General features: G+C 36.7%; 1 protein-coding gene across 4 annotated transcripts in view; it reads right to left on the bottom strand.

Annotated features, from left to right (window-relative positions):
* RGS12 (regulator of G protein signaling 12) overlaps positions 1-26000 on the bottom strand; it is a 90343-nt gene that overhangs the window by 43077 nt on the left and 21266 nt on the right. For all 4 annotated transcript variants that reach the window (XM_074865658.1, XM_074865655.1, XM_074865656.1 and 1 more), the window contains exons 3-4: positions 20606-20725; positions 153-174 (exon numbers count right to left, since the gene is read on the bottom strand). In XM_074865658.1, coding sequence (XP_074721759.1) covers positions 153-174; positions 20606-20725 — 142 coding nt within the window. The remainder of the gene's footprint in view (positions 1-152; positions 175-20605; positions 20726-26000) is intronic.

Below are 26000 nucleotides of genomic sequence, written 5' to 3'. Positions count from 1 at the left end.
TTTCATTGGCACAGTTCCCAAAGAAGTCACAAAGTTCTGCACCACTTTGGACTCACATCTTGTAATATCACCTTATTTACCACATATTATGTTGCTTAATGTTGAAAATTGATTCTTTATCATTATAAGAGTAAAAACAAGCTTCATCTTACCTCCATCAGAAACAGTTGCTGACTGCAATAAGAAAGAGAAAAATAAGTATTACTTAAGTTTCATGGTATTAGAAATCTCTGAGCTTCACATACTTGAAAAGTTAGCTACTTTTATCATCTTATTAACAACAGATAGCACGAGAGAGGAAAATCTAAAGAAACCAGCTGTTACTTTCTCACAGATGTTTCCTCCCCACCATGAAATTCACCCCAGGCCTTTTAACCCCTGTCCTGGAACTTGATCCCACTAGTATTAAGTGGACAAAGTACTTCCTGCTGTGAGTAGCTACACTACTTCTAACAGTCCTTCTTAGATGCAGTCAATCAGTTGGTATATGTGAGAAAGCAGGTACCTTAAAACTGACCCGAAAACACTTAAAATGAAAACAACACCTCATATACTTTAGGTTGCTGCAATAACTGGAGATAAGTAAATTAAAATTAAAATTCTGTATTTTGTCAGTCAGATGACTCTGAAAAATTCCCCTGCCAATCACTTTTGACTTCCACTGAGCCAAAAAGATGTTGAGTGTTTCCAATAAGCTAGGTAAGAACTCCTCACCATCTCTACTAGTATTTTACATCAAATTTTCAAGGACAATTAGTCTTCTAGTGAAATGTTGACATTTATGTGCTTATCTACCCTAAACTTCTCACCTTTGATCACAAATCACCTCAAGGCAGCTAACATTTGTGTAAAACCAAGTAGGTGACCATTTCCCAAACACGTACTCCAGTGCTTGCACCTTGACACTCAACTGAGTGAAAGACTGGAAGGACATGTGATTTTCAGTTTTAAGTTTGTATTGCTTTTTAATGGCTATTAAAAATTATTATTATTTCAGTTTGGGGCATCTTTTCTTGGTAATTGAAAGTGTCCTTGAAACTTTAAGTAACTTTCTAAATAGTTAAAAAACAGCTCTCTTATTTTGTACTGCTTTTTTAAAAGTTAGGAAAGAATGCCCTATAATATCTACAATTTCTTCAAGATGGAAAACACACAGAAGAAAAAAAAATACATATATACACAACTGAAGAGAAAAGCTATCTCTCCATAGTTTATCTTTATTTTCCAGCCTTGGCCACAAACGTTCCCTCTCCCCTTCAAAATCCACAAAAATTTTTAGTAATCCTTAGAAGAATAGTATCTTCTCCTTTCTTTCTCTTTTCTATTTCACTGCAGGATCTCATACTGCTGTAACATACTGCTTGCTATAAACTCTTGTGGCCTTACCATTCACATCATCATCAGAGGATCTGATCTAGTTTTTAATACAAGTACTCTAGAACTTTCAAAGTCTAAACTAGTCTCTATTGACATCATTCCTCTGGTGCTAGTTCAGATAAACACAAACACATCTTTCATGGAAAAGATTAAAAAAATGATGGCACTTCTTGCTTAACTACACAAAAATAAATGCTTCTGAATCTGTGAATCATAATAATATAATCAAAAGTGTATCCAGGCCTCTCACTTTTTTTAACAGTACTATTTCAGATATCAGAAGAGTACTTCTGTTTTGGGAACATTTCTTCAGTGAGGCTTAGGACATGCTTTCTACTTCTATTTTGCATGTAAACCTAACAAGCAAATTATGCATTCAAGAAGCCATAACTTAATTCATGTTTGTAACTTAGAAAATTTAATTTACATTACTGAAATTTGTTTTATAAATGATTGTTTCTAATTTCTCATTCACATACTGTACAGAACAGCTGATGAATAAACAATTTCAATGTCATTTCTCAAAGAATGTAGGATGACTCAAAGTAAAGTAGCATATCAGTTTACACATTAGACAGGAAAATATAAAAATACTTTCACAGTATATACATTTTAGGAATGGTCATTTACTTCATCAGCTTACATGACTCCAGATTCAAACACCAAGTACAATTCTCATTCATGTTTTTGAAAGGTATCAAGTAAAATTAATAGGATTCTCATGATAGTAAAAAGAATATTTACCCTACTTTTTTCAAAAACTGGGTATTTAACAATTGTAAAATATCATTTTAAAAGAAAAGTTATGTGATTTTGTATAAAAGCTCAAATATTACAGTAAAAGTACCACTTAATTAAGTTCTATAGACAATGAGATACAGATTTTTAACCACAATCCATCTAGCATAAGTTAATGCAGTGAGCTTTCTACACACCATAGCTTGGTTTTGTGCATTTATTTCAAATGCTTTGGCTAATGCACATTACATTACATGTATCAACATCTTAAAATCCCCCCAAGCAGGGCCTTAGTAATTATTATGTTTAAACATTTAAAAAACAATAAAAATAGTACCCATAGGAAGAACAGAATTTCTTATCTAAATATCAACCACCTATTTCTGTGCTATTATTTCAAATTTCCCTTTGGTTTTGATATATTCTAACTATACAGTATTTTTTTTACATTACAGTGTCACTAAAACTACCCAGCATGTACCAAGCATTACCAGTTTACTTCTGTAGATCACAGAATAAACTTTAAATTCATCTATGTAACTGAACTAAATCTACTGAATTCAACAAAATCAGCTAGAAACTAAAGGTTGTAATTATTGTGTAAGAATTCACAGTAATATGTTCAAAACATGTTTGTGAGTACTTAGAAATCTTAATATAAACCTAACAGAAATTGCATGCAGTCCACATTTAGACAAAGAAGTTTCTCTTCTACACTGTTCATCTGAAACTTGTCTAGATTTGTCCAAAGGTGTAAGTTGCAAGACCAGATTTTTTTAAATACTATGATGATCTCATTTTTAAAATTCACTATATGTTTGGGGCTGTTTTTCATTCTTCGTCGCTTATACATACCACCACTGGAGGCTCTTCAGGACAAAATTTGATCTACTATAAAGTTTGATTATTTGATGAAATTTAACACTTACCAAATACCTATTAAGAACTACCTATTAAAAAGGCATATGTTGAACAGTTTCTGTATGTAGCCATTTCTGAAAGATGAGGAAGGACACGGTATGACCCAGTTACAGCAATGATTTAAAAAGAAGTATTTAAGTATTTAATTCCAAATGACAGGACATATATGTATTCATTTTGTGAATGTACGTATGAACTATCACCCAGAGATAAAATCTAACTGCATTCAACCCTCAAATCTTTCACAACCAGATAAGAACTGAAATTAATTCTTCAAATTACCCTGACTTCCAAAGTCACTTAAGAAAAAGCCCATGGTATATGTCAGGAGTCTGATGGTAACAAATTAGCAAAACTTTAAAAATAAATCTAGTTTGGGAAAACTGTCTTCCAGTATACCCCTCATGGGAACTCTGCCTGCTCACCTAGCTGGATTAGCAGCTGAGGTATACAGACACACACACACACACACACACACCCCTGCAAAGGTGGAGGATGCAACTCTCTTCCCTAGACTTCAGGGCAAGATCTTGATCCCTGTGATCCAAGTGAGGAGAGCTCCGTGGCAGGGCCAGCAAGCTAAACGGTGGCTTCCCAGTTACCATTCACCATAAAAGATGTTCTAGGTCTCTGCAAACTGGCAAATGCTTCAGCATATATTAGATAGCATAAAGTTCTGATTAAGAGAAAACATGTAAAGTTTCTCTTTGTATCATCTCTCTTTGCTGGGTGGAAAAACCAGAAGGGCCCATGAGTTTTTTGATGTCATGTTCAGGATCTGCTTGCAACAAATCTAAAAGAGTATTAGCTTACAACAATTTACAGGGAGAACACTACTTTATGAGTACATAAGGTTTTTTGCAGAATAGAAATACACAACATAGTCTCTTGTACCAACAGGGTAAAAAGGGAGAGAGGACATAAAGGAGAATAATTCATAAGGTTGAAACAGCCTGTATCTTTTAGCTTTCATGGTCTGTAACCTGCTAGATGTGTGCACCACTGCATGAAACTAGTCTGATGACATCTTTCAGCTGACAGAAACTCTTATCCAGAAAATCCACTTAGTTCCATTTTACATGGATCAGGTCCCAGGAAACTAAGTAAATACTATCAAAGTCTGCCATAATACCATGATGCAGAGAACAAAAAAATACCCTACCCATATCCCAGACATTATATTGAGCAAATAAATCCATGTGTACAGACTACCCAGATAACACAATACAAAAATGTCCTTTTTCTCCACCTTAGGATTTGTCATTCAAGTCAAAGTCATGCTCAAGTACGTGAGTAGAACAAAGGGAAAGAGAGGGATGTCAGGACGGGTGACACATACTAGGAAACACCAGGCCTTAGCAATAAAATGGAGCAACATGAAATCATCTGTGCTAATGGAGTGTGGGTGAGTGCCTTCCTGAGTCAAAAAAGACATATCTATTTCCAACTCCTTCTGAGATGCAGAGGGATAAAATCTGTGAGAGTGAAGATATATTCCTCTCTCCTACCCTAACAATGACAAAATCACAGACTAAACAGAAACATCTATTTCTTTCCTGGGCACCCAGAAAGATTCAGAGAAAAAGGAATTAAAAACTACCTCTGTGTCCTTTCTGGAGTACACTTTCTTCCAATACAGGTATTAACTTTTTGCTGCATCCGAGGAATTCTCTGACTGCTGCCCTCAGAATCTGTTAGACTTATCTAGTACAGTATGATACTACATACTATTTTACAAAAGCCCTGCTAATTAAGTCTTTCAGCTTGGAATAGCATACCTAGCTCCACCAACCTTCTAAGCTGATTTTCTCATATGATTTCAAGATACAAAATAAGTTTGGGAAACTTGTCATGTTCTTTAAGAAATGAAGCACTGAAGATTTACTGACTGAATACAAATAGCCAACTTTCAAACATTCTGTCACTTAGCTCAGGGAAAGCCTAGCACTCAGTCGACTGCTTGCTTTGTTCAAACTCCTTATTAGATCACCTGAAGCAACTTCTTTTGCCAAGGTATGCATTATGAGCGGGTCCCTAGATCTTCAGTCACATTACTCTGGGACTTATGTTACGTACATGTATTTTTATCCTTTTAAATACTTTACAGCATTAACATTGTACAAATACCATGAACTCCAATGATCTCTGGGTGGGAGATCATGTCTCAAAATATGGTATACACTGTTCTAACATTTTAAATAAAGCCATATTACTTATAAATTATTGCTGGATTTTCCTTCTAACAAATAATCTCAAATGTACTTCTCACCTAAATATTAGAGTAATATTATAGTATTTTTATCCTTGTTTCAAAATATTATTGCAATCAATTTCATGATTTAGAATTCTATGAGAAGGATGCCCCTTCAGAATGCCACTTAAAGGACTATTACATAATTTGTCTTTTCAATTCTCTACCACCAAATTAGTGCATTTATAATAGTTAATACAAAAGTATTATAGATGTAAGAATTCCCAAGGAAAAAAAATACAGTAAAACTACTGTACAATAATTTTACTGAATACATTCTTTTCTGAAGGTTAAATATTTTTGACAAATATGTGAATCTATAAAAACAACATATGAACAGTAAATGATGTGACATTTGGAATTCCTTTAAGAAATAAATGTTTAACTTTTTACCCAAACAAAACCTGTCTTACCACATATAAACTCAGTGCCTTAAATGCCAAATCCATCCCTAAAATTATTTTGATAAAGATATATACAAAATATATACAGTTTTACCTGAAGATATAATATTGATATAATGGTACAGAAAGCATGTACAAAATACATTGCACAGAATTAAAAAACAGGCACAGATTATAAACATACTGATTTTTCAGCTTTACACATATTGGGCACAGTTCATAAACACATCTCAAAATCTGAATGTTAGTTGGTACAATAAGATTCCCTTTTCTCAGATAATAAAACCCAGTGTTTGCATTTACAAAGGAATTTTAATTCAAATCAAATACTTTAAAATAAAAAAGCTTAAAGGCTAAGCAAAAAGCATTCTCAAGCTGATAACATTCTTTTCTAATTTCTTGCCAATAACAATAGCTTCTTCTAATTTCTCACTGCAACGATGCCTTGCCTTAGCTAAATATAATTCATATCACTTACCCGCTCTTCGTAAGAAACAGCAGTTATTTTTCCTAACAGTACTCTTCCTAAATTCATCTTCACTTAATATGGAAAAAGCATTTCCTTAACACATCAGCTTCTCAAAGATTAAACTAAAAAATTCAACCCTGTTCCATGCCTGTACATGCCAGTAAAGTTTAAAGGCATTTCGTATGAAGTTCTATTTTACTCCCTTTATGTTACCCATAGCAACAGGCCAATGCAGGAAGCTGTGGTTCGTCAGGGATTTAGATTAGATCTCAATTATCTCTCACCAGAAAAGCTAGATCATTTTATATAAATCATGCTGATTGTATTTTAAAACGTTTCCTACAACAAATCGGGAGAATAAAATGATGTTGAATTGTGTGATAGTCCTATATTCAATAAAACAGATTTCCAAGACAGTTTTCAGAAAAACATTAGTTAATCACCCTAACATTAGTTATAGAAACATTTACATAGTAAACCACTATTTTCAGAGGTTTACATAATGCAAGCCAGAATAAAGCAGGACCTCAAACGGTCTATTCTGCTTAACTTTTCAGTGGTTAATACTATAAATTGCATGTAAAAATCCGCAGTACAAGGAAACTTGGCACATTTGGTAAAACCTAGGAGCAGCCTGTTGTCCCTAAAGACAAAATTCTCCTTTCAGAAACCAACTGATATTCTGCCCTTCCTTCCTCACTACCTGATCCTGTGCTCAACTGATGTCAAGACAGTTCTGTGCACAGCGCCTTAGGAACAGAGAGCAAAATAGGCTACTTGTAATGTAAGAGGGAAGTGCTATTACCTTGCCTGTGACAGCAGTGTCTTCAAGAGACTGTATATGGAAAGTATAGGATTTCATGAAGTTTGCTGCTATTCCCAAGTAAATAGCTGTAGGACGTAAAACATTCATTGCTGTTTTTTAAGCAATCAGAATACAATTTTCTGCTAAAAATAAACACCAGAATTGCAAACTGGGAATGATTAGTGGGCATTTTTATGCTAGTAGGATGTTCTTAAAGCCAAGGTGGACTTAACTAGTAGTAGTTTAGGAAAGAGAAATCTTTTCCCTTGTTCAATGCAGCATGTGGAATCCCCATCCATACAGCTCCTAGGTTGAGCCCCTAATCTAAAAACAACCCTATGAAGAAGGCAAATATTACTCTGAATTTATATAGAGAGAAAATGAGGCAAAAAGAAGTTAAGAGCCTTTACTCAAGATCTCAAGGTAAGATTGGCACGCAAAAGACAATCCAAGTCTGCACATCTTCCCATTTCTGAATTTAGGATGAAGAGACTTTGTTAACAGAAAAACTCAATCTTCTCAATTTAATTTAGAGTGATCAGAGAAGAAATTTTAAGTTAATTGTAGATGAAAACAGAGGAAGCATACTTTAACAAGCATTCCAGAGATACAAGCAAATTGACATAAGCAATGGACAAAGTTAATTTTATCATTGATTACTTGTTTGAATAGGCACACCACTGCACCTCTGAATGCTGTCCTCTACAAGTATTCAATACCATGAAAAAATGCAATGGAAACAAATGGGTGGGTAGACAGGAAGCAACGTGTTTGTTTTACAGATTACACCCTCCATTATTTTAGGACTTAAGAAGCAAATGCCCTATGATACTTGCACAGACTTCACTAACCGGTGAGGATGTTACCCAAAAGGACACCAGAATGATTAGGAGAAAAGTAACCCCCCATGCAGTGGGATGTAGCTGCAAGGCTAGCGGTTCACCAGAGCAACTGTAGTGAACACTGTTAGGAATACTGTGTGTGGGCAATTCTAGGGACTCTATACATTCTAGGCACTCATACTAGGAGTTATAAACCTAATAATCCCTTTAGTTTAAACAGACCTTTAGAGTTGTTGATTTTATTTCATTGAACTAAGCGTTGCACGTCCACATTTTTTCCATACAGTGACTCTACTAGCACCACAAATAAGCTCTACCAATTAGACAGTGCCAGTTAATGATAATGGCTATGAAATGTCATGTGACTCTGAAAGCCCGTTAAAAAATTCATATCCCTCTACATTTTCACAGGTTATTTCAGCAGCTGCCACATTCAAAATCTTGTGATTTTGTGTACCATATTTGTAAACCAGGCAGGCAACTCAAAGTTCAAAGGTCAAAAGCAGAAGGAATGTTAATTCGCAAAGCTATTAATGGAAAGTGTTAAAATACAACACAACAGCTTTAAAAACCTTATTCAGATATACCAAAGACGACATTTGTAAACCCACATCCATCTGCTTAGAAGCTAAACTGTGGGAAGGGGTAGAGACCCCAAGTATGGTTGATCTGTTTTTCTTTTCTACACTCCCTTCACTTCCTGCTCATATTTTCTTTTGTACATTTCTTTTCAGAGCTGAAAAAGTCAAAGACAGAGTAACAGAAAGCATGGATAAGTTTTAACTTGTCAAAAAATCAATAGGACTTAATATATCCCTGACTCCTAAAAGAAGAAAACACACACAGAAAACACCAGGCAACTAGAAAGAGGCAATCCCCTGGACCAGCTACTAGTCACACTAATTCCTAAGGTAAATTTGACATTGGCAGAATGAATGCACCATCAAAAATCTTAAATTTCATCGATATCAAGTATTTCTTTTTTTTATCTCATATTAAAGAAAGTAGCAACTATTTGCATGACAGCCAGAGAAAAAATATCTGTTAAGAATATGATTTAACTCACTGGCCCTAGTTACTGAAATAAAAGCAGGAGTATCAAAAAGCCTACACACACATTAAGGAAACTTTGGTATAAAATAAAATGTTTTTTTCCCTAATTCTCCAAATTTTCTATAATCTGTCTAGATATATTTTTGTCAATGATTTGTCAGTTACTCAACAATAAACAGACCCTATACGTGCTACTGATTAAAAGAGGGAAGGTTCTCTTACAGCATTGTGGCTTCCCCCCTCTATCAATTTTAAAGATAAAAGTCCTTCCTATTCCTCGGCGATATTAATGAAAAATATTTTCAAGCCAAACTATTTGGAATTTGTTCGTGTATAAATAACTGAAATACAAGGCGCCTTGTCAAATACTAAGACTTCCCATACAATAAATTCAGCGAAGCAAAGGGACTGGATGCAAACTGCTGTTCCGAGTGCCCTCTGCTGTCTGCCTACACTTCTGAAACTGATGTACGCATTTTAAAGTGCTACATTCAGGAAGATCTGCCATCCAGAAATCTACTCTAGAAACAAATATTTGGTTTTGAAGGCCGTATTGTAAACTTTGAAAAATACTTCTGTAGAGTCTGACCACAAACTGATAATAAAAAATACACTTTTTCAAACATGTTTTTTAAATACTTTTTTTCCCTTCTGTTGATAAACATTTTTAGACAACTGAATTCTCTCCACTAATAAAAACATGCAGAAACATCATAACTTGGACATCCAGATGGAAGGCGACTTACAGCCCAATAGTAAATTAAAATTAAATTACATATTAAGAAGGATATGATTAAGTGACAGATCACTGAAACAGATTAAGCCGCTACTGAATTGCCTACTACTGCTGCTGAAGCCTCTAAGAATCAATAGATTTTGAGGACATCAATGTAAAACTGAACATGAAAACTACTAATTTTTCAGTAAACAATGCATATACATCCGCCTAAGCCTTGCAATTGTTTCTTTCCTTTTTCATTTTAATAACTGATAGTTTTGCTGCTTTATTTCTAACATTAAAGACAATTATACTCTGAGATATACAGACATAAAGAATAAGGCTGTAATGTCAAAACTTGATAATACAGCTAGGACCTTTACAAAATACGTGTTTTCTGAGCAACAAGAAACTAAAACTGCTCTTAAGTCTCTACACATCAGAAATTTTATAATCTGTAAGTACTTTTCATTTGTTTTCAGTTATTTTAATAACTCATACCATCCGGATTCAGTTTTATTGGGTAAAAATCCAGCTGGAAGAAAAAAAAAAATCACTTTAGCTGCACACCTTACAAAAACGCCGTAACAATTAGAAGGTAACTTACGACATTCGTGCTTTACGGAGACACATGTACAAATATAGTGAAAATTAAGTGAAAGATTTATAAAAACCTTAATTAGCAAAGTGTGTATCTACTATACTCACTCCACATTTTAAAAACAATACAATGCTAAAAAGATATTTAAAACATGTCAGTAAAAATGGTGTATTCTTAATTTCATAATAGAGCTTATATAGAAAGTCAACTTAAATACTTATACTTACAAACTTTGTCTCTTTAAAACCTCATTGAATCCTTAGAAGCACTATTTATCATATTTCACTGCAAGATTTCTTAGCTCGGAAGACTACTCATTAAATCATATTCCTGTTTTCTGTTCACTTTAGACAAACAAAACTTTATACTTACAGACACTTGACTATCAGTAAAAGTTTTCTCCATGTATAAAGTTTAATAGCTCATTGTTAAGAAACAGTCCCTTCAACTTTATTATTACGCTCTTCCTGAACACATATTTACTTCTTCCAGAGTCCAGTAAAAAAATGAGGCTTCTCTGTCTGTTGCCCTATCAACACCTCTCCCATTCTCCTCCCTCCCCAGCACATTCTCCGCCCTCAATACTGGTTCTGTATCTTCTCATCAAAAGGAACAGGCAGCTTTTAAAATGGTGTTTAGGCAGGTCCTGTGTAACAATAAAGTTTCTGTAAAGACAACAGCATGCTGCTGAGGAATCTGCTAATGTAAAATGCATTCTGTAAGGGCCTACAGGACTCTGTCTTAAATGTTTGTCCAAACTTGTTTAAGCATTGAGTCAACGTTGTTTTCTCCTCCAAAGTATTCTCTTTTTTAATACATTCCCCTTTGATGAGTATATTATCTGAATAAACTAGGTCATCAATCCCTCTTAAAAATACTTAAAATGTAATCTAAAAATACTTTTAAAAAAAAATTGTTAAAACTTGTAAGACTGACAGCAAATTTCTTTCAGTTTCTGGCATGTAGGTACGTGTCTCAGTATGATTACAATCACATGTATGCATATTATGCAATCTATCTCATCCTACCAAACGCTCTGTGTTCTTTTGAGTAAGCAGGGCATTGGCATTTACAAGGATCGCGTTCCAAGTGAAACATGATTCTCATAATTTTCAATACCACACCTACTCTCCAGACAGACCAGCAATATCTGTGTAGTTTCAGAAAGAAATGCACAGACTTTCTGCCCAACAAATAATGCTTAAATACCATCTCTATGCAGTTCCTTGGTCCAGAGGGAAATAGAGGATGTGATTTTTACTGTATTTTTTTAAGTAGCATAAGAACAGGTGAAATGTTTTGATGATTTAATAAAAAGCTGTAGGTCATCTAGTAGAAGCTCCACAGGTGACTCCTTTTTTTTAAAGGGAAAAAAACCTTCACTGGACTGATAAATCCATAAGGACAGTGAAAATTAAATGGTACCCACCCCTAGCCAAAATTCCAGCCATTTAAGCATGAAGACAGGGTCAGAAACAATTCACAGATAGCTTACAGTGCCATTATTTGTGCCGCATGTATTCTGTGATTATTCTTTAGAAATACCAATTCATTCAGTAAGGCCTTAAGTAATTCCCTAACATTAACCAGGTCTCACAGAGCAAAAATCCCTCCTTACTCCCATTAGCATGTGACACAACAGGAAGAACAGCCAAGGGAGGGCAGGAACAGAGTGGTATGAAACCAGTCACCCAGTTCCTCATTCCCACCTGGGAATTGCATGGGCTGTTTTACAGCAGAAGCTCTAACTAGGAAAACTGCACCTTCCCTCTCCCTCAGACAGCTGTAGCACAAAGAGTAAATGCTCCCAGAGCCCACAGCAGTTACTCTGCTCTAGGAGATACTATGGTCAGCGGGACTTTTACTTTACAACCAAGTTTACACCAAATGAAATGTAACACTGCTTCCTGTGCCAAAAGTACAATCCATAATTCCACAGTTAGGGAGATGCAATGTCCATCCTTGAGTCTAAGAACATAACCTGTTCAGAACATGGGTTTATCAAACACAGTATTATGTTTCCAGTAATGGCCACACATGGGAGTCTACCAAGGAGTAGCACAGGACAACATATAGAACATTGCCCTGATTACATTCTCCCAGACTCCACGTATTTTTAGTTCAGGAGATTTCCTGACCCTGGTGTGGTTTGTCTGCTTAATGATCCCCAGTGGCTCTCTTTTCCAAATACTTGTCCACTTTCCCCCCAGGACATGCAAATTTCTTGCATCTACAGCACTAGGTGGTGAGGAGTCCCACAGACCAACTCACCTCCTGCATGAACAATCGTGTTCTTCTGTTTGTTTTGCTCCTGGCTCCAGCTACCTTTAATTAATGGTGCTGACTTCTTGTCCCAAAGGAGACAGCAAGCAGTCAATCCCAAATACTTTTTCTATGCCACCCATGATTTTGTACTCTTTCTTACACCCTTCTGAACTTTTTTGACTTCTAATATATATCATAACATTTTTGAAATAAAGAGGCCAGGAGTGGGCAAATCAGATGTATGTGGGTTTTTTCCCTCTATTCCTTCCCTATTCATAATACAGGATTTTGTTTCATTGCTACTGTACTGAGCTGATGTTTTCATGCAATTCTCCCTTATAACTCAAAGACCTCACTTCTGAGAAGAGTCAGTTCAGAAACATATATATCATTTGATATATGAAGCTAGGGCTATTTTGCCTCATTTGCATTGCTCTACATTTATCTGCATATATTTTCATCTGTCATTTTGTTGTCCAGTCATTTAGTCTTATAAAAGCAGCCTGCTCTCATCTTCAGAGACTGCTCTTGTCCTTATTACCTTGAGTGACTTCATCTCACTGCTCACCTTCTTGGGAGGAGCCTTAAAAGATGGTCTTGAATCAACAAGTCTAACATAAGAAACTGAAGCAAGGGCCAACCTTAAGTGGCAAATAACAGTGGGGTTTCAATAACAGACCCCAGTGCACTAAGCTATTATTCTGCCTTAATGTCATGTGCTTCATGAATTAGACCCCGAAGAGCAAACAGTTTCAGTTCAAAGAGAGTAAGACCAATTTTAAAAGAACACTACATTCCCAAGGTTGAGGAGAAAGACACCCCTGAGAGGTTGGCAACCTCAGAGTCCCAGTTCTGCGAGCACTGTTTTGTCACTACTTAAGGAAACAAGAAATGAAAGAGCAGAGCCTAAACCAAGGTCTGATACCTTATATGGCTGAACTAAGGGATATGATCCCTCTGTAGTTTCAGGAGGTTCCGTTAACTTGTTCACCCTGGCTGATCCTTGTAGTTCCACAAACATGACTGTGTCAGAGATGTTGACAGCTTATGAATTTACCTGCATCCATTTAATCACAAATCTTAAGAATGGCAGTACTGGCTACTGACAAGAAGTAAGGCCTGCTACCTGAGGATTCATGCAGAATGCAAGATCTTACCTAGTTCCCCAAAAGCATATACTGTGCCTCTGGTTCTGTGACAGAAATTGGCTTGTGTTGGAGAGCCAAGCCCAGAGGCAATAAGGCTTGGACAGCACTCGAGTGGCAGGGTCAGACAATGTAATGATTGCTTCCTCAGGAAGACATGTCTCCATACAGTGCCAACTCTCTTTGCACATATGGAGACTCAATCCCCCGTGGAATCCATCCTAGGCAACTCTGTTGGCTTCTTCTCAAGCACCGAAGTATGGGATGAGCAGTGCAGTGATGAGCACTGTCATATGCACCTCACAAAGAAACTAGTGATGAGATCCAGCACTCAGCACATTCTCTGACTACTCCACTTTTTACATGTAAATTTACATGGCAAATTTCTCCAGAATCTGAAATAAAGAAAATAACGCAAAAGCAGGAGAAAACAGTAAACAGTAAAATTACCAAAGTATGGTCATTTTACCAACTGCAATAACAGAAAACAAATCTGATTATTCTCATTCTCTGGAAAAAAAAAAATCACAGAGTATAAAATAAGTATCTCACACTCACAATAAGGAAGTACATACAACTGTACTCATCTGTTGACCAACCCACATTTGTCAGACACTTTTTACAAAACAGTGTGAAGAACATAAGAACTTTCCATGATAAAGTCTGTAAATGTAAGGAAAACTTGAGAGCATATATTGGTAATCTTTTAAAAATCATGGTACAGTATAAAATACTAGCAAACGCTTAATATTAATGCTAGTGCACAATCTGTGGAAAAAATAAATAAATGTATACTGCTAGCATGATGTTTTCCTTCTTTAGGGAGTAACAATGAATATAACTAAGTACCTGATAAGATCACACATGCCAAAGTAAAAGCCTGAAGAAGATCATCTACAGTTTGAAATTCTTAATAGAGCAGTCAAGAGAACCAAATGTGAACAAATTATGCTCTTGGAAGTCTTTAAGACATACTAAGAATGAGGACAGCAAAAAAAATGACTAAGAGATAACACAGGCATCATCCAGAATGAGATGATGGCAACCTGCAGACATACTGGCTCTATCTGTACTAGTCACATAAATAGCACCGTAAGCTATTGTGCAGTTCCAAAGACAGCTGGTGCTTTCTGGCCACTACCACACCACCATGCTCTCCCAGCCTCCTATCAAACAAGTTGGTTGCATCCAAACTGTCTGCTGGGCACACAGCGATACCAGCTATTAGGGCTAACTTCTAAACCAAGTCCGAAATCATTTGAGAAAATACACTAGTTGTCCCAGGACAACTCTAAAAATGTGACAGTACAAACACTGCAATCGCCTGCCTGCCCCGGTGTCCTGGCACTGTTTCCTTTACCAGCATGGGTGTGCAGCCACTCTGCAGCACAGCGGGAACCCAGCCAACTCCAGACAGGGCTGTAACAGTCGGAGGTCTGAACAGAGCAGAAGAATGCCTGGCAGAAACCACTGGATGCTTTCAAAGACTTACTGATCAGCTCCATGGCCACAAATGCTACAGTAATCCAAGGTGAAGAAATCAATGTTTAATGTCATGACTAACTTACACTATTTAAAGCTATATATTATAGTTCAGCAAGAGGGTTTGAGCTGTTACAGCAAGCGACTGTAAAATCACTAAGCACACATCTCACGCTTTGCACTGGTTTAAAAGCTGACCCCCAGTGGCACACTCCAAGAAACAGGATCTGTTTTCCACTGCTACTCCACCCAGCCAGGTTCTAGCAAAGGGAAAAGAAACAAAGAACCTAGGCTGTGGTCACAGATCCATGAGGCTTCCAAAACAGCAGTGTTAGGGGCTGGACTGCGTTAGCATTTGGACTTCAGAATATCCGTATATGAGACAGGAGTAGCCCTTTAAGAACTCTATTATTAGCATGCTAAAAATACAGAACTATCTTTTACATACAAAAATGGAGATTTCATTCTGGCATGCAGTTTTGTTTCACAAACTGGCCTTTTCTCCACCTTCATGAAAGCAGACAGCAAAACTGTCAATTGGTCAGTTACATCTTAGATAAAAATTGGGACAAAATACATGCAAAAGATGCAATACTTTTGGGTATTACAAGGTAGTACACGGTGTTAGAATGTTCTGTGTATATGAATGTTCTGTGTTAGAATGTATACCGTGTATACTTTTGGGTATTACAAGGCAGTATACGGTGGAACCTGTGTATACTGGCAGCCCATGGCAGTTATCATAGCTTAAAAAAACTGGTGAAACGTAAGACAAAAATATACATTCTTTTCAAATTTTAAAGTCACAATTATAAGCTGAGAATGAAGAGGCCTCTTGATTTAAATCACATACTAGCCATAGTGGTGGCATTGTGGCCATGGTGATGACCGAAGAACATCAGTAAAGCAAGCTCTGCAGAGAGAATTAGTACTTTTTATTAGATCAACTGACAGGGTGGGAAAAGTTTGGGGCATGTTTAGCTCTTCTTGTCTGATTTTCCTAGTATACTAGTTGGTCTAATATAAGCTATTATCTCCCTGTGTAAGCTTTGTCTGATTATTTAAATCAGTCAAACAAAGACAGGTACCCACTTAAAAACTCATTATTAAGTCAAATGAGCATTTAGGGGGTTTTGCCACCCACAGATGCCAAAGCTAATATCCAGCAGAGACAAGTCATTCATTAGTATAAAAACCTCATACCAAAGAGATGTGTTGTATGCTTTCAATTAGCAGATGAAATGCAAAAAAAGTTGCTTCAGTGGAATTAACAAAACAGAAAAAAATCAAGCATTATTATCTATAATAACAGCTAATAATACTACATTATTAATGGTTATAATTAAGATAGAACATTCTAACAAAATTTCTCACACTGATTTTTAAAAGGAATATATTGATACATTCCAACTTTGAAAGCATTACTAAACTCTAGAAATTTGATCCAACAAATGTTCTTTTTCATATCAGATATAGCTTTAAGGTTTCCAAAATGGGATGAGGACAAGAAGAAAAGCAGCAACAGCCATCTTTTTTTGTCCTGATATTTAGTTAAAATAATTAGTCTTTAATTTTAAAAAGATCTCTACATTAAAAGATTATTTAACAATACTCAAAGAGCTTGACACTTGTTTGCCTAAGATATTATGTCTCTCATGATACTACTTTGCCCTATTTTTAACCACAGAGAAATATCAAAAGTACAAGTGCCACAATGATTTTCAGGACACACAACAGCTTTGAATGGTCTCCTCGGCAAGGAGGAAACTAAATTTGTTGACTTCACAGTAATACTGCAAGGCTCCCCCATTGTTACAGACCTCAAGAAAAATTAAAATAAGAATGGAATAAGCTACAGATGAAAGTGTTAAGGAAACTGGTTCCAAAACTGTTAACGAATAAAAGGATTACTCTGTTTAATGTAAATTTTTACACAGGCAGCATTCTAGTCTCTGCAGTCTCAGAGTCACCTTTAGTGTGTTTATAAACCTAGAAACAATGTCTTTGCCAGGACAGAATCGTGCAAGATGAGTAGTGGCACTTACCTATAGGGAAAAAAAGTAGGAAGAAGTACAGGATCATGCTCTCTCATTCGTCCAAGTATTAAATAATCCTAAATCATGGCAAGTTCCATTTAGCTTAAGCTACACCTTGCAAGTATGAACCAGCAAACATGCTATAAAGTAACATTGGTGGAAATCACAGAATTTTAACATGGTTGTTAATGGACACTATTTCATGTGACAAGTGATTCACATACAAAACCTTATTACTACATATAAAATAGAAATCTGTTCTTAATAAAAACAGATTTCTTGTAATTTAAATAAAGAAAAAGTTCTAAATACATTTCTTGTGAACACAACATAATTAAGACATATATTAGACACGCTAATTTTCTGAATTCAGTTCCAACTTACAGGATAATCATACTCAGCCCTGGTGTGAACAAGAAAAATTTCCACAGTTCAGAAATAAGATTGTGTATTTGGTGTTTTGTGAGACATTTTCCGTACCATAGTCGTAGCATAAATGCATCCATTAATTTTGCACTCTCATCCTATTTTGATTCCTGCAGATTTACAATAATCTTGTATACAGGTTCTATTAGTAAAAACAGCACCTAGAATTTAATCCTACAAACTTCTCTGTTTTCTTCTATGTATAATACAGCTTCTGCAGGTAAGAGGAAAATGCTTAAGGAGGGGCAGCTGTATCATTACAGTTCATGCTAACCTCATAAGAATATTGTCTGTGCACATATAGCCAGCCATAATCTAACAATTCAAAAGAAAAAGTGAAATATTCTCTTGCAATCATTGTTTTTATTTATTAAAATAATATACATAAAAATATGTTTTATTCTTGGCTAGATTTTTAAAAAATGAAAGAAATCACGCCACCTAATGGCAGAAGACTGGCAAAACTGATGGCTTGTATTTCACACACTAGCTCCAAAGAGGCACAAGTTCATGCTTTTATAAAAACAAAAACATCAAAATACAGCCTTTCTCAGACCCATAAGCAAATGAACAGTGTTCAGCATATGCCCATAAAAGAAATTGCATGGAACCTACTTATACTACTCAGTTTAGAAGACTAAGTTGGATGCCAGCAGGAATCAAACCCACAAGTTCAGAGAAGCATATACATTTTCAAAATTCATGTTTGGGTTAGTACCTTATCGATTCTGCTAAGGTATCTGGAAAGAGCACAAAAGGAACCGAGTAGCCTATATAATACATACACGATCATTATTCCAAAGGTGGAGTCTCTAAGAATTTCCTGGTATTGTTATTTCCTCTTCCAGCAACTCAAAATAGATGGCCTGAAATAATCTAAACATGTGCTAACAGCATTGTGTTCTAATACACTTAGCGTAACAGTACTTGTGAAAAGTGATGCAGTAGCAACATTAAAGTTAGAACCAAAATGCCTCAACACTATTTTACTTATGAGGTTTTTGAAATTCTCCTCTGCATTGGTATTTCTCCTGGTGGCTAGGATATCATTCTCTTATGGTGTACAGAGGGAAAAAAAGAGACTTCATAGTGAAAAGAAGCAATTGACAGAGAGCAGTCTGCACCCAAATAGCTACATGTAGTAAGGACATTCACACAAATACAGATTTTAACACAGATTGTTTCTTTGTCTGATTCGTATTGTGACCTAGAATGTAAGTTTTCCCATCCAAAGTAATAGCTTTAACAGTTAGGACAGTGCATAATATAGAGAGCCTCTCAATCCCTCCTCTTGGTGCTACTCAGTTTATATACACTAACGAATACCAACTAAGCCATAATGAGAGAAATATGGACTTTTTAGGCTAATGGATAGTACCAAGTCCCTATTTTAATAAATATTTATACAATGTAAAACAGCTCCAACAACAGAAATTAAGTTATATCCCTGGTATTTAAAACACTCTCTCAAAATATGAGATATGCACATAAATCCATATAAAATTCCAATCTGGAAGAACCTGGTGTGAACCATGTTCTTCCTACTGCACATGAATTACTAGCACTAGGCTCTTAGATATTCTGAGAATTCTCTCTGTGACCAGAAATTCTGTCAAAACTGGTAATATATAGTATCAAGCTTTTTTAATTTAGAGGAATCACCATTTTCTGATCAAGAAAGATGTAGCTAGATGGTTCCCAAACAGTTTTATCCAGAGGATCTTGCTTCTCTTTGTTAAAGTTAATGCAGTTACTGTATTAAAGTTATGAGTGCAAAAACATGAAAAAGTATTTTCCATGACTAGAAAAAAAAAAGCAAAACACTTAAAAGCTTCAGACAACTAGAAATGGACAATAATGAAAAATGTCCGTTAAAACATCTGAGAAATAAGTAATTACAGTTCCTACCTGCATTCCCTAAGCACAACAGAAGCTCCTTCCATATATTCTCTTCCTTAAAAATCCAGTGCACTGAGCTCCACTCTCCTTTACTTCAGAGTCAGTGAAATACCATTCTTCCTACATTTTCCAACTGCAGGGAACTCAGAATATCTCCTTCTTTCTTCCTCCCATCTCAAATGCTTTTTAAACACCTCCTTCCCATTTAGAGGAATCAGTGTGCCACATTCCCTCCCATGCTGAAGAGCGGTATGATATGTATTACATGGTTCCTATGCCAAGAGCTCTGCACATATTTTTGTTTCTCCCCAACCACAAACCTTCTTTCAGATAAACATGATAAATGGGTAAGGGAAAAATCTCTCCTTTCACCCACTATGGGTCAGGTTTTCCTGAGAAAGCACACTAGAAGAGAAGATATAATGAAGCCATATTCCTACAGCTGGTTGAGGGAGGAACAGCTTTTTAAATTCAGATGGCTTTTCATTCCTTGTTTTCACAAAAATCAATAATGTTTGGCCACTGAGACCCAGGCATCAGCTGATGTTATACCAGATATCAAATAGCATTATTATATCACACTCAGAAAGACCCAAAATCACCATAACCAATGACCAACACCAAGCTGACTAGGAATCCCCTTCTCAACTGCTGACATATAAGGAGGAAAAACCTATTTAAGTATTTTTAAAAACTTTTCCATACTCAGCAAGCTACATTCCTTAGGAAGTTACATAGAGAGCTTGGTCCAGCAACAAATTTAACCACCCGAAATTTCCTCAATGCAATGATCATCAGCTGAATGAAAAGAATACGATACGCATTTGATTTTTTTATATGATATCACAATACAATGATTTCTGAGATATGATGAACATTTTGATCAGCAAAACTGTATTGTTTGGCTTTACATACCAGCAGTGATGGGTAAAACAAAGTCAAAATTCCTCACAGAAAGAATAGCCACTGCTGGCATCAATGTAAACTATTAAAGAAACACCTAAAAAGTCAGGTGATAACTGATATCTGTATTCCCCTCATAACTGTCATATGATGATTAGTAACTTTATTACACTACAGATATTACTTACTTTCTTTCATTAATGATCACCGTTAACTACTGTAAGTTCCTCTCTAGGACTCACTTCTAAGTTTTAAGTGAAAGTTAATTACCTCAAGGTCATCCAGAGAACGAGTAATACTAAATCGCTTAGATCTTCCAAATGATCTTCGAACAGAAGAACGTGGGGGAGGAGCCTGATTTAATCCCATTGGATGTCCAAATTTTGCACCCTAAACAAAACACAAAATATACATTATTATTTTACTTCTTTAATTTTAGTACATTGCTGATCATAGTGAAAGCATCTGTATTTTAAGCATCTGAAGCTACAGAACTCCAAGGAGATGTATTTGCAAACCTGTAACAGGATCACAATTTCAAAGCAAGTTGGTCACTTGCCATGCCCCTGTAAAATCATGTATTAAAATCATTAAAGTTATGTCTTTACCAGTCTCAAATCAAATATCACAAATATACAGCATTAAGTTACTGTAAAAACATGAATCATAAGTTAGGTTGCTAAAGTGTACACATGCTACATGTCAGTATTAGTAGACAGAGCTTAATTAATATCAAAACAATCCTAGCTCTTTACTGTCTTAACTGGAAGATATTTACACTGACAAAATACTTGTTCTTTCTATAGGAAATTACCATCCTAGAAATCACCTCACCCAGCTTCTGTTGTAATCTTTCTCCAAACTTAAAAATCTTACTTTAGCTACTCTTTTTTTTTTTTAAAGGCTTGCTACTGTGAAGTCTAACTTTTTAAATCACACAGTACAAAATGCAGGAACTTCTGTTCTGAGTAAAGAAACTACCTCACTTGGATGTTCCATGACTGGAATTGGTATTGCAATAATTAAATCTAATGGCTTTCTCTTTTCCCCATAATCATACACTTTCTCCTTAAAAAGTCACCAGATGTCACTTAAGCTGCTGCAGCTCAGCATGTACACATCTAGCTTATGCCAAATGGCAACGTGTAAGCTTAAACCTAAGAGTAGGCACACAGTGACTGGTGCTAAGCAGATGTACATAAACTCACTGCATTACGAAAACTTGTGATTATGTGCCTGAAATTTTGGATTCCTTTCACTGTAACGTTCAATGTGGGGAAAATTCCTCCCTGTGTTCTGATGCTTTTCACTTTAGAAAATAGCAGAGTTCAGTTCAGAGTAAATTTTCTTCTATTTTATTTCAGCATCTTTCTTTATCACAGTAAGCTTAAAAATATATTTATTATTAATTTTATAATTGCTTACTGGCAGCTTTGTAATATTTATTAAATTTTATATTTGTATTTGTTTTTTCCTTAGGGCAAGTTGCTGTGCTCTCAATTCTGAAATATTTTGGTATCCCTTTGATCACTTGTTTGAAAGTCTGTATAGAACAATCATGTATTTCCCATTCTTATAATCTCATGCTAACAACCATTCATACAAAGTAGAGAAGACTATCAAGAATATTATACAGCCTCCTTACTGAAACAAAAGATAAGGTATCCAACAGAAGATGTCTGCCTGTTTGCTTATTCCCATGGAGTCAACACTATTCTTTAGCAACAGGGCTCTGACTGTCACCAGTATTCACAACAGACTCTGTTTACAAGCTCATAGAAATCTCAAGACATAACACAGCATACAGGAATCGGGATCCAAAGTATGTAGCAGGGTTCATCAGTGCAACAGGCTGTAACTCCAACTTCTTCATTCAGTATTAGAAGTGATCCATTTTTATATGAAATCTCCTTCCCTCCCAATTTTCAATTTACTAAGGGTTTTTTTATTGGCCAAGAAGAAAATTGGGCAGGTTCTGCCATGGAAAACTGGAACACTGGCAACTGGAGATTAGCTTCCAAGGTTTTTAAGAGAATATTTAAAAGTGCAGTATAAACAAGCTAAGATGGCTTTTGCCAAAACGATCAACTAAATGTGAAGACAGGAAAGTTGCTCTCTATAAATGTTCACAGATAGCACCCGCCGGACAGTTCCTGTCTTTCTGAGCAACTTTTAACATCATCTGTTCATCAAGGCAGGAACCAGTGAGGTAGTTCACACTTGGCTCATGCCTTACAGTCACAGCAGCTTTCCTGTCTAAACTGAAAACTTACACCTAATGCAGTAATCTGTGTCAAACAGTGAACTCCACATCAACCCATGACTAAACTCAGCAGTATCCATTACTATTACTGCATAACATATCAAAACACTAACAGGGGTCCTCCCATATGAGTATGTTCCTGTTAAAACAGCATGAATATATCTGTACAACTACTAGGTTTCACCACTAGTCAAGTATGACCACACTAGTTTTGCAATTTTTAAATTTTTAATCTGTGAATTAATGAAAAAACTATCAGCAAATGACATCACTAGTTCGAGTAAAACTAGTATTTTGAAACTAATTAAATAGTTACACAGTATGGATTCTGCATAATGGTCTTTCACGTATTTCTCAAAACAAGTTGCATCACTCAGAGGACTTCATCTTTTTTAAAAAAAACTGGTGAAAGGAAACACAGGAAACAAACTATCAATAGCAGTCATATCTATTTTGAATAACAAATACATTTTCACTTTTCCTTCTAATTCAGCCCAAAAAGAATATAAACTGTCTAGTATATGTTTAAATAGTGGAGATGGCCATATATTGTTCTGGGAGATTATGACTTAAAACTAGAATTGTAGAATGGTTTGGGTTGGAAGGGACCTTAAAGATCATCTAGTTGCACCCCCCCTGCCATGGGGAGGGACACCTTCCACTAGACCAGGTTGCTCAAAGCCCCGTCCAACCTGGCCTTGAACACTGCCAGGGAGGGGGCAGCCACAGCTTCTCCAGGCAACCTGTTCCAGCGTCTCACCACCCTCACAGTAAAGAATTTCTTCCTTACATCTAATATAAATCTGCCCTCTTTCAGTTTAAAATCATTACCCCTCATCCTATCACTATGATCCCTGATCAAGAGTCCCTCCCCACCTTTCCTGTAGCCCCTTTAAGTACTGGAAGGCTGCTGTAAGGTCTCCCCGGAGCCTTCTCTTCTCCAGGCTGAACAACCCCAACTCTCTCAGCCTGTCCTCACAGGGGAGGTGTTCCAGCCCCCTGATCATCTTTGTGGCCTCCTCTGGACCCACTCAAGCAGCTCTATGTCTTTCCTATGTTGGGGGCCCCAGAGCTGGACACAGCACTGGAGGTGGGGTCTCACAAGAGCAGAGTAGAGGGGGAGAATCCCCTCCCTCGACCTGCTGGCCACACTTCTCTTGATGCAGCCCAGCATACAGTTGGTTTTCTGGGCTGCAAAACAGCCTGGTACATTGGTGGCTCATAGTCAGTTTTCCATTCACTAATACCCCCAAGTCCTTCTCCGCAGGGCTGCTCTCAATCCACTCCTTGCCCAGCCCGTATTTGTGCTTAGGCTTGCCCTGACCCATGTACAGAACCTTGCACTTGTCCTGTTGAATTTCATGAGGTTTGCACAGGCCCACCTCTCAAGCCTGTCCAGGTCCATCTAAATGGCCCATCCCTTCTCTCCAGCCTGTCAACTGCACCACACAGCTCAGTGTCATTGGCAAACTCACTGAGGGTGCACTCAATCCCACTGTCCATGTCACCGACAAAGATGTTAAACAGCACTTGTCCCAATACCAACCCCTGAGGAACGCCACTCGTCACTGCTCTCCACTTCGACATCAAGCCGTTGACCACAACAATTTGAGTGTGACCATCCAGCCAATTCCATATTCACTGAATGGTCCATCCATCAAATCCATGTCTCTCCAATTTAGAGACAAGGATGTTGTCTGGGGCAGTGTCAAATGCTTTGCACAAGTCCAGGTAGGTGGTGTCAGTCTGGTCTTCCCTTATCCACCAACACTGTGACCCCGTTGTAGGAGGCCACCAAATTTGTCAGGCACGATTTGCCCTTAGTGAAGCCATGTTGACTATCACCAATCACCTCCTTATTTTCCAAGTGCCCCAGCATAGTTTCCAGGAGGATCCGTTCCATGATCTTGCCAGGCACAGAGGTGACACTGACTGGCCTGTAGTTCCCTGGGTCTTCCTTTTTTCTGTTTCTAAAAATGTGGGTTATGTTTCCTCTTTTCCAGTCAGTGGGAAATTCATCAGACTGCCACAACTTCTCAAATATGACGGATAGTGGCTTAGCCATTTCATCCGCCACTTCCCTAAGGACCCACGGATGTATCTCATCAGGTCTGATGGACTTGTGCACCTTCAGGTTCCTCAGATGGTCTCAAACCTGATCTTCTCCTACAGTGGGCAGTTCTTCATTCTCCTAGTCCCCACCTTTGCTGTCTGCATCTTGAGCGGTGTGGATGGAGCTCTTGCCGGTGAAGGCTGAGGCAAAAAAGTCATTGACTACCTCAGCCTTCCCCATATCCTGGAGACTAGAAAACATACACTCAAAAAAATTTTGAAACAGTAACATTACAAATTGAAGGAAGATGAACAAAATGCCTGAAGACAAATCTAATTAGATTTCACTAAGAAGAAGATTCTAGGTAATTACCAGATGCCTCATTTTAGAAATAAAAGCTGCTTACCTATTTGTGGTCAGAAACGTAACAAAGAGAAAGGGGGAGAGTGGACAAAAAACACTTTCAAATTGTGTGATAGTAGAGAAGAGAACTGTTAATTAGTATCCAATGAAAATTTTTATTTACGGTTTTTGACATTCTTATACAAAACTCACTGCTGAATCCTGGATTGAATGTTAAAAATAAGAACAGGGAAAAAAAGACCCTGAGAATAAAACAGTGCTTAACAAATGATTACAAAATATAAAAATTCACTGAGCTAACCATTTCCCCAACCCTTTTGGATAACAATTGCAATTAGGAAAACGCTTTCAACTGACAAAAATCTCTTCCTTGCTCTGAAGAATCAAATTAATAATCTAGGAAATTAAGGAAGACATTGCTAAAAAGAAGACTGCAGTTCACCAAGTATTTAATTTCCTGGTAATGTTGCTGAGAAGTCTCCCTTTTCATCTTTCCTTGACTCTATTCCAGACATTCAGACTATGAAGGCAGACCTCCTTCTGCACATCAATTAAAAAATTGCCTTGCATACACACACACACACAAATAAAGAATCACGTAGCTTAAGCAAATAGCAGCAACATTTTCACAAACGTTTTTCATGGGTCTCTGAAGAGCAGGAAATAAAAGCATCTATGACTTGAAGAGAGAACAGCCATTGCAACTAGAATGTACTAATCAGCATGGCTAAAGGAATCCACAGTATTTGAGCACAGAGAGAATGCTAGTGCAAATGGTTTATATTAATGTAAATTTTTCAGTGATAGCCATAAAGAAATTATGATACTTCTAAAGGCCTTTATTACACTGTTAAACAGATATCAAAAAACATTAAATGAACCTAAAAAAATTTCAAAACAGTACACTACATGACCAACAAAATGCTGTTTCATTCACTGTTAGCTGCCAAACTAAAACACTGAAATTTGTTACATGAGCATTGGGC

Source organism: Strix uralensis, chromosome 4, assembly GCF_047716275.1.
Source record: "Strix uralensis isolate ZFMK-TIS-50842 chromosome 4, bStrUra1, whole genome shotgun sequence".
Classification (NCBI taxonomy): Eukaryota; Metazoa; Chordata; class Aves; order Strigiformes; family Strigidae; genus Strix; species Strix uralensis.
The sequence above is the reverse complement of the archived record's forward strand: the minus strand, read 5'-3'. Positions and strand labels throughout refer to the sequence as shown.